Below are 18700 nucleotides of genomic sequence, written 5' to 3'. Positions count from 1 at the left end.
ACAATTGCGCGGTCATGCAACACTGTACCCAAACTAAGATTTTATCATTTTGTGCGCACAACTAGAGCTTTCTTTTGGTGGTATTTAATCACCACTGGGGGTTTCATTTTTTGCTAAATTAACAAAAAAAGACAGAAAATTTTGAAAAAAACCCACGTTTTTCTTTGTTTCTGTTATAAATGTTTGCAAATAAATTATTTTTTTTTTCATAAATTTAGACCAAGATGTATCCTGCTACATTTCTTTGGTGAAAATAACCCAAATTAATATTTATTATTTAGTCTGTAGGAAAGTTATAGAGTTCACAAACTATGGGATATATCTGAAAATTGATCAATCCTCAAGTACTGACGGCCAATCTAATTTCTTGAGGTCCAAGAATGTCAGAACAGTACAGATATCCCCCAAATGACCCCTTTTTGCAAAGTAAACAGTCAGACATATTTCATAAGAGGCATGGTGAGTTTTTTGAAGTTGTAATTTTTTTGTCATAATTTTTCTGAAAATGAAGAATTTGAAAAAATTATTTTCACCATTTTTTTTTCCATACTGTCACTAGTGCAGTACAGCAGCAGCATATAACTGGTGTGGCAGTGATAAGGGACACTGACTGGTGACAGTACGAAAAATTTGTTTTTTACTTTTTTATTACAATTTTTTCTCTTTTTTTAAGATTTTGTTCTCATATTACACTATGACCAAAGTAGTATAATGTTACCATAGTAACACTGTACTATTTTGGGGAAGTGATCAGTATTTTTTTTTTTTTTTACACAATTTGATTGCTTATAGCAACTAATTTCTTTGCTATAAGCAAGCATTTAACTGAATTAAATTGATTCATTCAGGTTTTCTTTGTTGTGATTAGCTGTGATTGGCCTCGGATAATCACATGACACAGATGGGCTGTGATTGGTCCAGCCTGTGCATGTGATCGCTGTGACCATTCACAGCTAGACAAACTTGTATACAATGGATGGCATGAAAAGAAGCCATCCATTGTATACAACTGTCATGTGACCTGCTGTGATTGGTCACAGCAGGTCACATGGTACTGGCAACGGGGCCGGTACACAGATCTGTCATCGGCCGTGTCCGAGGTACACGGCCAGTGACAGATCTCGCCACAGTGCGGCCCTGCGGGCAAGCGCAGGGCGTGATCCTGAAAGGACGTCATATGACGCTCTACAGGAGGGACGAGGTGTCCGCCCAGCCATCATTTGACTATAGGCTGTGGTTAAACTTGTTTCAAATCTATGAATTAAAAATGGGCAGCTCAGTGGCTTAGTGGTTAGCATATCTGCCCTGCAGTATTACGGCCATTTATTCATATTCCATTCAGGAGAATCCTTGTGTTTGCATGAGTTTCTGCCAAAGACATGCCCATAGGTTACCCACTCTGGAAGGTTTTACCCCCTTCATGACCAGGCTATTTTTTGCTATTAAGCACTGCGCTATTTTAACTGGTAATTGCTCGGTCATGCAAAACTGTACCTAAGTTAAATTTATATTTTTTTTTCATACAAGTAAAACTTTCTTTTGGTGGCATTTCATCACCACTGTTTTTTTTTTTTTATTATATACTGTAAAAATTAAAATTTGGAAAAAAAAATTGATCAGTTTGATTAATAATTTTTTTATATAATAATTTTGAAAAAAAAGTTCTGCTATAAAACATACCCAATAAAACTAAAAAAAAACTAATTTCTTCATATATGAAGGCCAAGATGTATTCTGTTACAAGTCTGGTTAAAAAAAATAAAATCGCAATAAGTATATATTGATTGGTTTGTGTGAAAGTTATAGCACCTACAAACTATGGGATAGATACCGGAATTTGTATTTATTTATTTTTTTATGCTTGTAATGGTGGTGATCAGCAACTTATAGTGAGGCTGTGATAGTGTGGCGGGCAATCTGACACCAACTAATGCTGGCTGAGAAGTACACTGACATCAACAGTGACACCAATACAGTAATAATACTATACACTGCCACTGCGACTGGGAAGAGGTTAACATCTAGGGGCGATCGAAGGGTTAACTGTTTGCCTAACAATGTGTAATGTGGGCTGCTTTTTACTAAATACATTTGTTCCTTCTCTCTGAAACAAATGGATCGTTCCACAAGGCTCTGTGCTGTGATTGGGCACAGCCAATCAGCAGGTCTCAGCCATAAATCATTGACTGGAACCTGCTAACAAAATCCCGCTGTGTCCAATCAGTCGAGCAGGATGGAGGGGGGGGGGGTGCTCTGAATGCAGAAGCCATTGCCGACAGGTGATTTTGCCCATACGAGCCACCCACCCACAGTAAAATGTGGGTGGGCGGTCAGCAAGTGATTAATTGGCTCCTGTTTAAATGTGCTTCTGAGATAGGGATCTTAGATTGTAAGCTCCTTGAGGGCAGAGATTGATGTGAATGTACAATATGTAAAATGCTGCCTATATGCTGGTGCTAGGTACATACCTGTTGTAAATAAATAGAGGCCAGAATAAACCACAAGATTGAGTTTTGCAGTCACTGGCAATTGTTGTCAGTGACTATTTAAATTTAGAACATAAACCTCTTGCCACCCACATAATGCATATGTGGCCTTTAATGGGGGCATGCATCGATGGAGGCAGAGCTTTCTGTGCTGAGAGCGCACTGACTGCATGCTCCCAGCACAGTGATTGAGCTTCAAAGACAGCTGTCAGTCTGTACTAAGGATCAGGAGCTGGCCGGACTGGCTCCTAATCATGTCACCACTGTGAGGACTTGATTGATGACCTAGATCAGATCTAGATCTGAGGGAACCATACAAGGAAAATTAAAAAAAAACAGCATTTTTGCTTGTAGATGATTGGATGAAAGAAATCAGCAGAGCTTCACCTCATTTCAGAGCTTAGCCTTGGATCTAAAGCAACTACACTTGCAGTGCACAACCTATTTACCTTTAGTAAATCAACCAATCAGAGTGTTCTCTGATTGGCTAAGGTGGAGAGGCTGGGCAGTAATAGTAAGAGGAAATCTCCCCAACAAGCAAACAAAGGGCCATACAAGCATTGCAGAGGCTCCAGCTCCTCCCTGCTCTCTCTAAAATGAGAGCCATGCTTTAGACCAGGATTTCTCAACTGGGATTCCGTGGAACCCTGGTGTTCCTCCAGAGGTTTCTTGAGCAATTAGGAGTTTCTAACTCCCAGTAATCAATCAATTTTTTTTAGCTGTGTGTAAGGAAAGGGGCAGTTTTCCTCCAGTCAACAATGCAAGACCCACTGACCAGGTTCTTCTCCCACTGACCATCAATGTGTGGAACCACTACACCAACTACCAATAAAAGAAGGCAATTTTCACAGGTGGTGATTCTTTTCTGTCCATTATTATTATTTGTTCCATTTCACAATTTTTTCTGATCCATATTTTTCTTATAGCGCAGAGGATTGTTAAAAAAACAATCTGCTCTGGGTGTCAAATAAAACGTATGCTAGATACACTATACTCTATTCTTATATATATTATTATATGTACAACTTGCTGACCACACAATTATGCTATGAGCTAGAGAAGTAATGTTAGCAGAGATTCCCTGAGACAAGAAAATATTTCATGGGTTCCTCTATATTAAAAAGGTTGAGAAAGGCTATTGTAGACCATATTTCATATAATATCCATATTTAGGGTGTAGGAGAACCCAAACTGTAAATAGTGGACTAAGCTTTTTCAGTAGATGCAACCCCGATATGAATAACATTTTGCAATGTGTCTCATAAACAATTGTCATTTGGTTTTGCTTCCTTGGGGGGGGGGGTTCTGGAGTTTGGAGATTTCGAAGAGTTTCGGGAGTGAAGAAATCTCCAACCCAGTGTCCATGTCTCGCAGGAGACCATCAGACTGTGAGTGCAGGTGCTCACATCCCTTATAATAAACGATTTTGTCATAGCTCAGTGCTCCCATTAGGAGACAGGTGTCTGCCACTCAAGAGACAGCACTGCATGCTGGAGGAAAGATGCCATGTCCATCGGGCTGAGAAGATCACGGCGGCTAAGCGAGTGTGGAAATTTACGAGAGCCAGAACACCTAGGTGAGTCCAGGGGGCCGAGGGTATCTGGAGGTCTCAGAGGAGTGTGAGAGCCTCTGGATGTCAAGAAGAACCACTATCAAGAGGCCAGGGAGTGGACCCAGGCAGCAGGGTGCTGCAACTGAATTGGCTGCCAGAGCAGGAGAGCTGAGATACTGTCTGAGGGACCCGTCAGGTTCCTCTGCATTTTTCTGTTACCTGTTTTTGATGGTGAAATTCCCTTGCATGGTCAACCATTTTTCTGTTGAACTCTGCATTTCTTTCGAAAAAGGGGGCTAGCGAGCCTTATTAATAACCACAGTTTGGACTGTTATGGAGTCACTACAAATGCATCTATCAATGAGTTAACAATTCCCCAATATCATACAATTTAAAGATTATATGAGATTTTTTAAAGAATGTTTTTCCATACTGAAACACAGATCCAGTTATGCTTGGTGCAGGTGGAGGATTGTTTCCCATATTTGTTCCTTTGGCCTCTGCAAAATCATCCTGTATCACGCAAAGCAATGCAACACGGAGATGCAGCTTATACACAAAGGTTATTATGTAATCCTATAAAAATCTTATTATGAGTCAATGTGGATTACAGCTCATGAATGGTCTTTAGAGGAATATTAATAAAACATGGTAGACTGCCCAAAACAAAAATGGTGACTATTGTAACAAAAGTACTGAGACTGATTCTTCTTGGCCTTTAACATACAAAGTCAGTGAACACCACTTAACCACTGTCTCAGGAATCTTTCTGCTAAACCTTAAAGAGAACCTGTTATTTGGCAGTAGAGACCTTGGCTGCATCATTGTAGTGCATAGTAAGAAGGCTGCCTAGTGCACACCTCCACTGCAATCTATTGGATGTAATTGCATTGTAGTCAAGTCATTAGAAGGTTAATGTACAAACAATGCAGGGAGACTTGGGTAGACTTGGAATGACGTTAAAGCCCAACTCCAGCCAAAACATGTTTTTTTTGTTTTGGATAGAATAGGGAATGGTTAGAACTTGTGTCATGTTTTTATTGATGTTTGTGATCCCACTGGGGGTGATTTCACCTCATTTCCTGCCCCGGTGGTACCTGGACAAGGAAAGAGGGAGGGGAGTTGGTGTCCCCAGGACAGGAAGTTTCAAACACCAATAAAAACCTCATTCTCTTTCCTATGGAGCACCTGGCTATTGTGATTCGTAATAATTTATCCATAAAGGGACTGTTGGTAGGAGACGCTGAGTACAAAATAATCCTATATGCAGGTGATTTATTTCTCTATATTACCAACCCTAAGACTGCATCCTCTGTAGTTAGGTTTCACTGACACACACACACCACAACTTCATGTATAGATCAATATCCTAAAAGATGAGGCTATCAACATTTCTTAATTTATGGATGACAAATTAGATCAACAAACAGAATTGCAATGCAGAACCCTTAACTATTCCTCCCCAACTGGACAACCTATATGACCTCAACTGCAAACCCCGGTGGATACTTGTCCAACAAAACTTGAAGGACTGGGCTGGACTGGGCCAAACATACACATACCTAGTTTGGCAGGATGGCCTTATACATCATTGAATGGATATTTTTCCACTTTTACTATACTTGTGCTAAACCACTCCCTTTGGGATTTCAAAATCTCTCTTTAACACATTACAAAAGATTGTGGGTACAACTGGAAACCCTCATCCACTAATCCCTCAAACGTTCTTACCCTGGATGCACTATACTACTACACTTTAGTGGGAGAGCTATAACCTTATAGCTGCAGCCATAACTTTTATCATCTTTGAATTTTCTTCCCAAAGTTTGAAGTTCCCATCAAGATTTTATCCTGTTATGTTTTTATGACAATTTTATTAATGTATGTGTCCCCATTAATGAGATTTCCTCTTACTTACTGCCAATGACATGGGTTGTCACATAGTTAGCCTGGCTGAAAAAAGACAAAAGTCCATCCAGCTCCACCATTAAGAGAAAAAAAAAGTTATAACCGTACACCCACAGTTGACCCAGAGGAAGGCAAAAAAACCTAGCAAAGCATGATCCAATTTGCTCCTGTAGGGGAAAAAAATTCCTTTCTGATCCCCTTAGAGGCAATTGGATATTCCCTGGATCAACTTTACCTATAAATGTTAGTATCCAGTTATTTTCTGTGTATCTAGAATAGAATTCAGGCCTTTTTTAAAGCAAGCCACTGAGCTGGCCAGAACCAACTCTTGAGGGAGTCTATTCCACATATTCACAGCTCTTACTGTGAAGAAACCATTCCGTGTTTGGAGATTACATTTCTTTTCCTCCAGACGTAAAGCATGCCCCCTTGTCCTCTGTGATGACCTGAGGGTGAATAACTCTACACGGAGTTCACTATATGAACCACTGATGTATTTATACATGGAGATCATATCCCCCTTTATGTATTATACATGGAGATCATATCCCCCCTTATGTATTATACATGGAGATCATATCCCCCCTTATGTATTATACATGGAGATCATATCCCCCCTTATGTATTACGCATTTTGATCATATACCCCCTTACTCTCCTCTTCTCAAGAGAGAATAAATTCAGTTCCTATAATCTTTCCTCATAGCTGAGCTCCTCCATGCCTCGTATCAGTTTGGTTACCCTTCTCTGTACTTTCTCCAGTTCCCCAATGTTCTTTTTTGTGAATTGGTGCCCAAAATGTAACTGCATATTCCAGATGAGGTCTTACTAATGATTTGTACCGGGATAATATGATATCTCTCTCTCTGGAGTCTATACTTCTTTTAATACGAGAAAGTTTTGCTTGCTTTAGAAACTGCAGCTCTCTTGGACAGGAAGTGAGGGACAATATAGCACACATACATAAACGGCAATACAAAGCTGAAGTCTATAAAAAACTAAAAGAAAATGGCTTTAGCCCTACTTTAATACACAAAGGTATGAAGTTGTGTCTAACATGTTTTGACAATTTAAAGCCAGTCTTATTTATGGCAACACCTCATTAATCAAAGTGTCCAAACAACCAAACTCACTTTCCCATTTGTTAATATTATTCTAATGGGGGGCAACTGCTGCAAAACCAAAATCTATACAAAAACAGTAAATGTAACTTTATGGCAAATACAATAATAAAAAAAAAAAGTTATTTACTCACATATGGTCCAGCAAGTGAGCGAAGTTGGTGTTCCAGGTATTTCGTGAGATCGTAGCTTTTCTGTATTGAGCTTCTAGCAAGAGGATCTGTTACGTTTAAAGCATCAACAGAGACAGCATGCAAGAGAGATACAAGCATAGCACATAGGACTCTCTGTGAGCCCTCTTCAGAGACAGTTAGTGACCAGGTTTTAAGAGAGAGGGCAGTACAGGGAGGGAGAGAAGGTGGATAAACAAGAAGATGGTGGGGGGGAAGAAAGAAGCAGGATAAAGATAGAGAGGAAGAGGGTGAAAGGGAGAGGATAGAGGTAAAGAGGTGGAGGAAAACAATAAAAAGGTAGAGAGGAAGAAGTGGGAGAGAGAGTAAGCAAAAAAAGAGAGATGGGAAGATGTGGGAGAGCGGGATAAAGAGAGGAGAGAAGAGGTGGGAAGGAGAGCGGCAAAAAGAGAAAGGGGAAGAGGTGGGAGGAGAGCGGGATAAAGAGAGGAGGGAAGAGGTGGGAGGAGAGCGGGATAAAGAAAGGAAGAAAGAGGTGGAAAGGAGAGCGGGATAAAGAGAGAGGGGTGGAGAGTGAGATAAGGAGAGAGGGGAAGAGGTAGAAGTGAGAGCAGGATAAGGAGAGAGGGGAAGAGGTAGAAGTGAGAGCAGGATAAAGAGAGATGGGAAAAGGTGGAAAGTAGTGAGTGATAAATAGAGGGAAGAGGTGGAAACGAGAGCAGGAAAAAGAGAGAGGGGAAGAGGTGGAAAGGATTGCGGGATAAAGAAAGGAGGGGAGAGGTGGAAAGGAGAGTGGGATAAAGAGAGAGGGGAAAAGGCAGAAAGGAAAGCAGGATAAAGAGAAGAGTGAAGAGGTGGAAAAAAAGAAGGAAGGGACCATGGGGGATGAGGAAAGCAAGAATGAGTAAGAAGAGGAATAGAAGGGGTAAAAAGGAAATGGAGGGTGAGAAAAGAAAGGGAGATACAGGAAGACAGAGAGGGAAAGAAAGAGAGAGGGCAGGATGGACAGAGTGGGATATACAGAGAACATATGGAGAGTACGAAGAGAGACCGTGGGGAAATTAAAAAGGTGGGAGAGAGAGATGGAGAGGGAAAAAGGACTTAAGAAATAGGGAAGGGAGAAATGATGAGAAAGGAAAAGAGAATTAATAAAATTAAACAAGGTGAAATATGAACATAGAAATAAATTGTGAAATGTAGAGAGGAAAAAAAAGAGGGGAAAAAACAAATATTAGATAACATTCATGTTAACAGGAAAATCAACTTGAACAATTAGAAAACACACAATATAAAGTATAATGCAACAGAATGCAGAATAAAACATATCTAGACTGTGAAAAAAGTGGTTTGGAACCTTGCAATCAATCAGATCTTTTCATTCACTCCTTTGCTCGGGCTTGACATGACAGCTAGAATCTGATTACTTAGTCGTTATAAGAGAGGTCCCACTTAGAAAGAATTGTGTCTTTAAGAGAAGGTTTTCTTTGAGAAATGCTAATGCTGAGTTTTCATTAATTAAATGTTATTAAACAGTTCTTTGAGTTACTGATCCAGATAAGCGTTTCTGACTTTATTCTGACTTCAACATATTGCTCATATGACTCAAAGCATTGAGGCAGAAAGCCAGCATGACAGCCAGGCAGCTAGCATTTTCAGAAGCAACAGCAGACTTCATTTTTCTCTTAGGAAAGTTTACTTTAAGGGCCCTAAGGTTTGCAAATTACTGGTGGGTGTAATCACTTCTGGCATGAATATTCATTTCCGATCTTCAGGAAGACTCATGATTAACTATTGAAAAATTTATCTGCAATTAGTTTCCATCATACATATTTCCAAGGATGGAAAAAGCACTTCTATCCGGGAACAGATGCCGCTGCCAAGGTCTGGTTTATTATTTTCTAATTGTCAATTCAGACACTGGATGTACTTTGGAAATATTTTTTTTTTTCACTTACATGAAGAATAAATCCAACCAAACCGATATTTGTGGTCAAGGTGGACACCTAGGACTCAACCATCCACTGGGTTTTATATTTCCAGGGATAAGAATTTGTATACTAGCAAACTCTTATTCAGCATTCTTCCTATTTACATTTCACAACCTCATAGTATTTAATGGATGAGAATTTAAGTTTTAAACAAACCAAAACAGCAAATACTTCAGGAAGTTTACTTGCCCCAAACCTGGGTATCAAAACTGAATAAATGGTGAAAACATGCATAAGCAGAGGTTACCAGTGAAAAACCAATGTCAATGCATTAAGCAGGTCCAGAGATACAGACAACTAAAGTTGAAACATACCCAAACCCAAAAACTTTAATAAATCAAAGCGTTCCAGTCCTATGCAGCAGCTGCATTTATTTTCAGTTGGCACTACAGAACACTTCTCTTCCCCATATTGTACAAACAGCCCACATGGAAGAAAAATATATTTGAAATATATTTTAAAAATATTCTTCCCAAATATATATATATATATATATACACACACACTATATGTTGAAATGCATTTTTCTTAAAAAATATATGAAAAATATTTTTAAAAATACATTTTCAAATATACTGTATGTCTTTAAAAATACATAAATACATTTAATCTACATTTTTGGAATGCATTTACAAATACACCCTGTTCCAAATTATTATGCAAATGAAGCCGGATGCCGGCATCGGCTGGAGGAGATGGCCGGGGATGCTGCAGGGGACACATCGCGGGAGCGCAGGGTAAGGTAAGTGAAGAACAAATGCCGGAGCAGTGCCGCATGGTATTCCCGAGTGTAGCTAGGGGTTACCGTTTGTGGTACTGAAATGTTACCCCGAGCTACACTCGGGAATACCGCCAAGGAGGTTAAGAGTACAATTCAAATTTTATTGAACAAACCTCCTAATGATAACAGTATTTTTTTTAAACATAAAAAACTTACAATGGACTGTTCCACATTATTACGCACAGTAAGTTTCAAAACACTTTATAGGTTGTAAAGAACTGAAAATTGTCATTTGTTGTGTTTGCAGCATATTTACTGAAATCAAAAGCTATTTTGATCAAACTTTTAACAACATTTTAACTTTTTAAACATTTTAACAGGTCACGTGACATTTTAACATAGGACCCCTTATTTGATAGCAGCTTCACAAGTCTTGCATCCATTGAACTTGTGAGTTTTTGGACAGTTTCTGCTTGAATTTGTTGAACTGCTGTTTGGATGTAAATTGCCTCCCAACCTTATAGATCTTTTGCTTGAGGATGGTCCAAAGGTTCTCAATAGGATTGAGGTCAGGGGAGGATGGAGGCCACACCATGACTTTCTCTCCTTTTATCCCCATAGCAGCCATTGATGCAGAGGTATTCTTTGCAGCATGAGATGGTGCATTGTCATGCACGAAGATGATTTTATTACGGAAAGCATAGTTCTTCATTCTGTACCAGGGAAGAAAGTGGTCAGTCATAAACTCCACATACTTTGCAGAGGTCATCTTTACACCTTTGGGGACCCTAAAGGGGCCGACCAGCTCTGTTCCCATGATTCCGGCCCAAAACATGACTCCACCACTGCCTTGCTGACGCCGCAGCCTTGTTGGAACAGGGTGGCCGTCCACCAACCATCCACTACTTCATCCATCTGGACCATCCAGGGTTGCATGGCACTCATCAGTGAACAGGACTGTTTGAAAATTAGTCTTCATGTATTTTTCTGCCCAATGCAGCCGTTTCTGCTTGTGAGCATTGGTTAGTGGTGGCCGAATAGAAGGTTTATGCACAGTTGCAAGACTCTGGAGGACTCTACACCTTGATGTCCGTAGGACTCCAGAGGCACCAGCAGCTTCAAATATCTGTTTGCTGCTATGTAATGGTATTTTAGCAGCTGCTCTCTTGATCCGATGCATGGATCTGGCAGAAATCTTCCTCAATGTGCCTTTATCTGCACCAACCTGTCTGTGCTCTGAATCAGCCACAAATCTCTTAATAGTGCAATGATCACGCTTACATTTTCGTGAAATATCTAATGTTTTCATACCTCGTCCAAGGCATTGAACTATTTCACTCTTTTCGGCAGCAGAGAGATCCTTTTTCTTCCCCATATTGCTTGAAAACTGTGCTCTGCTTAATAATGTGGAACACCCTCCTTTAGTAATTTTTTCCTTAAATTGGGCTCACCTGCCAATCTAATTATCACAGGTGTCCGAGATTGTTTTCAGTGATCAAAAGAGCCCTGACACACAATGCCATCCATGAGTTACACTGAAAAACAAAATATTTAATCTTTGTGACACTTAAATAGAATTTGCATAATAATTTGGAACACGGTGTATATGTAAAAATATATGTTAAAATTGCTTTTTAGATATTTTATTTATATATATTTTATGCATTTCAACATGCAGCATATATATATATATATATATATATATATATTGGGTAGCCCAAAAAACAGTTGCCCGTGAGGAAGATCGATAAGCTGTCTGCAGATGTTTTCAAAATCAAGAACAGTGATTTCAAAGAAAGCATCACTGGCATCCCTCTTCTTCAAGGCTTCAGTTGAGATAAGAACCTAAATGCACTCAAAGTAGAGCTTTCCTGTGTGAATCAGCTAATTGTTGGATTGAGACAGTTACTGATCAGCTGAGGGAATGGCGCCCCTCTGTCAGTGTAGGGCAGGGGTGTCCAAACTATGGCCCTTCATGTGTTGAGGAACTGCAAGTCCCATGAGGCCTTGCAAGACTCTGACATCCACAGGCAAGACACCCAGAGGTATGATGGGACTTGTAGTACCTCAACAGCTGGAGGCCCATAGTTTGGACACCCTTTGTGTAGGGAACAGGGGCCCTCTGTCAGTGTAAAAAATGGTACCCCTCTACCAGTGGAAGGAATGGTTCCCTATTACCAGTGGAAGGAATGGTGCCCAGTTGCCAGTGGAAGGAATAGTGCCCAGTTGCCAGTGGAAAGAATGGTGCCCAGTTGCCAGTGCAAAGAATGGTGCCCAGTTGCCAGTGCAAAGAATGGTGCCCAGTTGCCAGTGGAAAGAATGGTGCCCCTCTACCAGTAGAAGGAATAGTGCCCCATTACCAGTGGAGAGAATGGTACCCCTCTACCAGTAGAAAGAATAGTGCCCCGTTACCAGTGGAAGGAATGGTGCCCCATTACCAGTGGAAGGAATGGTGCCCCATTACCAGTGGAAGGAATGGTGCCCCATTACCAGTGGAAGGAACAGTGCCCCTCTGCCAGTGGAAGGAATAGTGCCCCTCTGCCAGTGGAAGGAATAGTGCCCCTCTGCCAGTGGAAGGAATAGTGCCCCGTTACCAGTGGAAGGAATAGTGCCCCGTTACCAGTGGAAAGAATGGTGCCCCATTACCAGTGAAAGGAATGGTGCCCCTCTACCAGTGGAAGGAATAGTGCCCAGTTGCCAGTGGAAGGAATGGTGCCCCTCTACCAATGGAAGGAATAGTGCCTTGTTGCCAGTGGAAGGAATGGTGCCTCTCTACCAGTGGAAAGAATGGTACCCCTCTACCAGTAGAAAGAATAGTGCCCCGTTACCAGTGGAAGGAATGGTGCCCCATTACCAGTGGAAGGAATAGTGTCCCTCTGCCAGTGGAAGGAATAGTGCCCCTCTGCCAGTGGAAGGAATAGTGCCCAGTTGCCAGTGGAAGGAATGGTGCCCATCTACCAATGGAAGGAATAGTGCCTTGCTGCCAGTGGAAGGAATGGTGCCCCTCTACCAGTGGAAGGAATCTTGCTCTTGTGTCAATGAAAGGAATGCTGTCCATCTTCCAGTGGGTGGAAATGTTTCTCCTCTGTCTGTGGAAGGAATGGTGCACCTGTGTCAGCAGAAAATGGTGACCCAGCTTTGGTGTTCAGTGTGATTTAACTTGCAGACTCATTGTCTCACACCATTCCTCTTGATGTGAGATGGCAATATACATGCACCATCATGAGAGAGATCATTCAGTCCCGATGGTGCCTGTTATGTTGCCAGGAATGCTCTTTGTTCCAATGCCCAGCACCTACTGTCACTCTGCATACAGCAGTTTAATGCAGCTGCATATGTAGCACCCTCTTTGTTTAGCTAGGGGGGAGCTGGAGTCCTGATTGTCAGTGAGGAACGCTCAGTACCAGTCTGGGTGTAATAGCCAGAAGGTCAAATTGTGGTCAGGAGCTAAGAGGCTCTGTGGTCCTTTGCTTGCCTTTGTTTGGCCCTTGGGGCACTATTTCTCCCACTGATATGAGATACTATTCTGCCAACTGACATCAACAATGGGGCACCATTTCTCCCATTAACATCAACAATGGGGCGCTATTCTTTCCAATGACACCAATGAGGCGCTATTCTTCCCAGTGACACCAACGATGGAGCACTGTTCTTCTCCCTAATACCAAATATGGCGATGTTTACTCCTACTGATGCTAGGAAAATTTCCACTACCGCTGTACACAGTTCAGCCCCCCCCTAAAGTCTAAAGGCAATAAACTGGCCCCTTGTTTAGACAGTTTGAAGACCCCAGATCTATGGAAAGAGCTAAAAAATGATCTGGAGATGGCACCCTGCATAGGGAGGTAGCAGAAGCAGTTCGCCTAAAGTTGACCATACACTGTTAGTTGTTTCGCGCTCAGCCAGCAGGCTGAAAGAAAAAAAAACAATGGACTCCTCCATCCACATAAATTAGGTAGATGGAGGAATCCCCCACTCCGGGAGTTTGTATTTTGACCTATTGCTATCAGAATACACTGCAAATTTTGCAACATGTCCTTTTGACAGAAATCAGTCAAATGATTGACTTCTGTCAAGCAGAGGTGGCCATACTCAAACTGATATTCGTCCAGTCCCCACTGAATTGGCCAAATTTCAATCAGCGTTCAATCACCCTCAGTACTGTGGGCCAAACTACCTGTTGGCCGATTTTAATCCAACTGTCAGTGCAATTATGTAGTGCAACTTGGATTTCCATTGTCATGCGATTTTGAGCAACTCAAGTCGCATCTGAATTTGCACAAGTGTGAACCAGGCCGAAAGGTTGTGGAACAACATATTAAGTTAAGGGACCCATCATTTTTTGCCATGCCATTTTCGTTTTTTTTTATTATTTAAAATATTCTGTAGATTCAAAATCAAAAGTCAAGTCTGATTTTGCTTAAGTATGAAATAAACAATGGTGGATGCCAATTACTTTGGTCAGTTTTAAGTTATTTCAGGGAAAATTGTGGGTTCTTCTTATTTCGTGGAAGGGTATCAGTAAATCTGTGCATATTTGTATAAATCTCCCAGCCATTGCCTAACTCCAAAGACATGCTGGTAGGTTAATTGGATCCCGTCTAATTTGGCCCTAGTATGTGTATGTATGAATGTAAGTTGGGGACCTTAGATTGTACACCCCTTGAGGGTTAGGGACTGATGTGAATCTACAATATATATATGTGTAAAGTGCTGCGTAAATTTACGGCGCTATATAAGTACCTGAAATAAATAATAAATCATTCTGGACAATTTCTAGATTATAGAGATACTGATTTTAAGCCTGCAAACCTATCTGAATAAATAAATCAGGAATATGAAACAATATAATTGTGTTTTCCTATCACAAAATGCATTTATTATGGGCAGCACAGTGGCTAAATGATTAGCACTTCCACCTAGCAGTTCTAGGGTCGTTGGTTTGAATCCCAACCATGGCACCACCTGCCTGGAATTTGCATGTTCTCCCTGTGCCTGTGTGGGTTTCCTCCGGGTACTCCGGTTTCTTCCCACATTCCGAAGACATGCTGGTAGATGAATTGGCTCCTGTCAAAATTGGCCGTAGTATGTGTATGTATGAATTTAAGTTAGGGACCTTAGATTGTACACCCCTTGAGGGTTAGGGACTGATGTGAATGTACAATATATATGTAAAGTGCTATGTAAATTGACAGCACTATATAAGTACCTGTAATAAATAAATGTATTGTTTAACTAGGGGTATTAATAAGTGGATTGCACCTTAACACATTTAGGGTCAATTTATATACAGGCGTACCTCGGTTTACGAATGCCTCGGTTAAAGTAATTTTCGGTTTACGAATGAAAATCCATTGAAAATAATGCCTCAGTTTACAAATTTTTTTTCGCAATACGAACGGATTAGTTGGTTTTCAATGCATTTACAAATTTTTTTTATTAATCATGCCCCTGTATAGTATTTATGCCTTTAAAGTGCACTTTATAAAGAGTTTTGAACAGATAAGACTTTTTTTTACTTTTTGATGACCTCCGGAACGGATTACTTGGTTTTCAATGCATTTACAAATTCATTTGTAATCATGTCCCTGTACAGTATTTATGGCTTTAAAGTGCACTTTATAAAGAATTTTGAACAGACAAGACTTTTTTTTACTTTTTCCTAACCTTCAGAACGGATTAATTGATTTTCAATGCATTCCTATGGGAAACCGCATTTCGGTTTACAAATTTTTCGCAATACGAAACGTCCCACAGAACAAATTAAATTCGTAAACCGAGGTACGACTGTATTATATATATATATATATATATTTATAAATAAGGTTCATACAACTTTCACCCTGGATTCACAGATTTGTTCCAATTGAATCCATTTAGAAAAATGTGAGAATTTTAGGTGAAAATTGTGTGAAGAAAAAAAATATATAAACAGACCCCTACATGTCTTTTCTTTTCCTTAGATGGTAAGGTATGTTCTATTTTGGAATAGTGCTTTACTCCATGTTTCCATTTTTTATTAATGAAACTGAAAAGGTTTGACTTTTAATTTATTTCCGAGTTGAAACAAGTGAATTTAAATCCTTACACTTGACTCAGTTAATGAATCAGAAAATAATAAAATCATTGGTCATCATGAACTCTGAACCTCCTAGCTCTCTTTATACATATTCACTAGGGGTGGGATTTAAGGGTGGCCATTGTATCCATAAAGAGCAGATGTAGTTGTAGGTGGGTAGGCTTGAGAAAGAGGTGGTAATGCCTCAAAACATGTAGCCTCACCCCCAAATCATTAGTAACACCTCATCTGGAATATGCAGTTCAGTTTTGGGCACCAATTCACAAAAAGAACATTGGGGAACTGGAGAAAGTACAGAGAAGGGCAACCAAACTGATAAGAGGCATGGAGGAGCTCAGCTATGAGGAAAGATTAGAGGAACTGAATTTATTCTCTCTTGAGAAAAGGAGATTAAGGGGGGATATGATCAACATGTATAATACATAAAGGGGGGATATGATCTCCATGTATAATACATAAGGAGGATATGATTACCATGTATAATACATACAGTGAGGAACAGAAATATTTGAACACCCTGCGATTTTGCAAGTTCTCCCACTTAGAAATCATGGAGGGGTCTGAAATTCACATTGTAGGTGCATTCCCACTCTGAGAAACAGAATTTCAAAAACAATTCAGGAGATCCCATTGTATGATTTTTAAAGACTTTATTTGTCTTGCACTGCTGAACATAAGTATTTGACCACCCGAGAAAATCAGTGTTAATATTTAGTACAGAAGCCTTTGTTTGCAATTACAGAGGTCAAACGTTTCCTGTAGTTCTTGACCAGGTTTGCACACACTGCAACAGGGATTTTGGCCCACTACTCCGCACAGATCTCCTCTAGATCTGTCAGGTTTCAGGGCTGTCGCTGAGCAACACGGAGTTTCAGATCCCTCCAAAGATGTTCTATTGGATTTAGGTCTGGAGACTGGCTAGGCCACTCCAGAACCTTGATATGCTTCTTACGGAGCCACTCCTTGGTTATCCTGGCTGTGACTTCGGGTCGTTGTCATGTTGGAAGACCCAGCCACGACCCATCTTCAATGCTCTGACTGAGGGAAGGAGGTTGTTGCTCAAAATCTCACAATAAATGGCCCCATTTATCCTCTACGTAATACAGTGCAGTCGTCCTGTCCCCTTCACAAAAAAGCACCCCCAAAGCATGATGTTACCACCCCCATGCTTCACAGTAGGGAATTCTTGGGATGCAACTCATCCTTTTTCCTCCAAACACGATGAGTGAAGTTTAGACCAAAAAGTTCTACTTTGGTCTCATCTGACCACATGACTTTCTCCCATGCCTCCTCTGGATCATCCAGATGGTCATTGGCAAACTTCAGATGGGCATGGACATGTGATGACTTGAGCAGGGGAACCTTCCGTGTAATGCATGATTTGAAACCATGACGGCGTAGTGTTCTACCAACAGTGACCTTTGAAATTGTGGTCCCAGCTCTCTTCATGTCATTGACCAGCTCCTCCCTTGTAGTTCTGGGCTGATTCCTCACCTTTCTTATCATCAGTGATACCCCACGTGGTGAGATCTTGCATGGAGCCCCAGTCCGAGGGACACTGACAGTCGTCCTTAGCCTCTTCCATTTTCTAACAATTGCTCCAACAGTTGATCTATTTTCACCAAGCTGCTTGGTAATTGCCCCGTAGACCTTTCCAGCCTTGTGGAGGTCCACAATTTTGTCTTTTTGTATTTTGACAGCTATATGGTCTTGCCCATGGTAGTAGTTGGCGTCTGACTGACTGTGGGGTGGACAGGTGTCTTTAAAAGCTCAGACAGGTGGCTACTAAGTTAGATTAATGAGTGGAGTAGAGGTGGACTTTTTAAAGGCACAGTAACAGATCTTTGAGAGCCAGAATTCTTGCTGTTTCTTAGGTGTTCAAATACTTATGTTCAGCAGTGCAAGACAAATACATTCTTTAAAAATCATACAATGTGATTTCCTGAATTTTTTTTTTTTAATTCTGTCTTTCAGAGTGGGAATGCACCTACAATGTGAATTTCAGACCCTTCCATGATTTCTAAGTGGGAGAACTTGCAAAAATCGCAGGGTGTTCAAATACTTCTGTTCCTCACTGTAAGGGGGGATATGATCACCATGTATAATACATAAGGGGGGATACGATCTCCATGCATAATACATAAGGGGGGATATGATCACCATGCATAATACATAAGGGGGGGATTTGATCTCCATGTATAATACATAAGAGGGGATATGATCTCCATGTATAATACATAAGGGGGGATATGATCACCATGTATAATACATAAAGGGGGATATGATCTCCATGTATAATACATAAGGGGGGATATGATCTCCATGTATAATACATAAGGGGGATATGATCTCCATGTATAATACATAAGGGGGATATGATCTCCATGTATAATACATAAGGGGGATATGATCTCCATGTATAATACATAAGGGGGGATATGATCTCCATGTATAATACATAAGGGGGGATATGATCTCCATGTATAATACATAAGGGGGATATGATCTCCATGTATAATACACAAGGGGGGATATGATCACCATGCATAATACATAAGGGGGGGATTTGATCTCCATGTATAATACATAAGAGGGGATATGATCACCATGTATAATACATAAGGGGGGATATGATCTCCATTTCTAATACATAAGGGGGATATGATCTCCATGTATAATACATAAGGGGGGATATGATCTCCATGTATAATACA

At 40.6% G+C, this 18700-nt stretch overlaps 1 protein-coding gene across 2 annotated transcripts in view; it reads right to left on the bottom strand.

The window, feature by feature from the left end:
- CLCF1 (cardiotrophin like cytokine factor 1) overlaps positions 1–18700 on the bottom strand; it is a 114710-nt gene that overhangs the window by 60778 nt on the left and 35232 nt on the right. Inside the window, exon 1 of one of the 2 annotated variants that reach the window (XR_016313626.1) lies at positions 7202–7339. Coding sequence is in view for 1 of the 2 variants with exons in the window: in XM_089683706.1 (XP_089539832.1) it covers positions 7202–7365 (164 nt within the window). In the remaining variant the exon portion in view is untranslated. Of the gene's footprint in view, positions 1–7201; positions 7366–18700 lie in introns of those variants that run through there. The other variant, XM_089683706.1, reaches the window with a different exon arrangement.

Source organism: Staurois parvus, unplaced genomic scaffold (genome assembly GCF_062004578.1).
Source record: "Staurois parvus isolate SC_StPar_1 unplaced genomic scaffold, SC_StPar_1.0 ptg000320l, whole genome shotgun sequence".
Taxonomy (NCBI): Eukaryota; Metazoa; Chordata; class Amphibia; order Anura; family Ranidae; genus Staurois; species Staurois parvus.
Note: the sequence above shows the minus strand (reverse complement) of the source record. Positions and strands in the feature narration are given on the sequence as shown.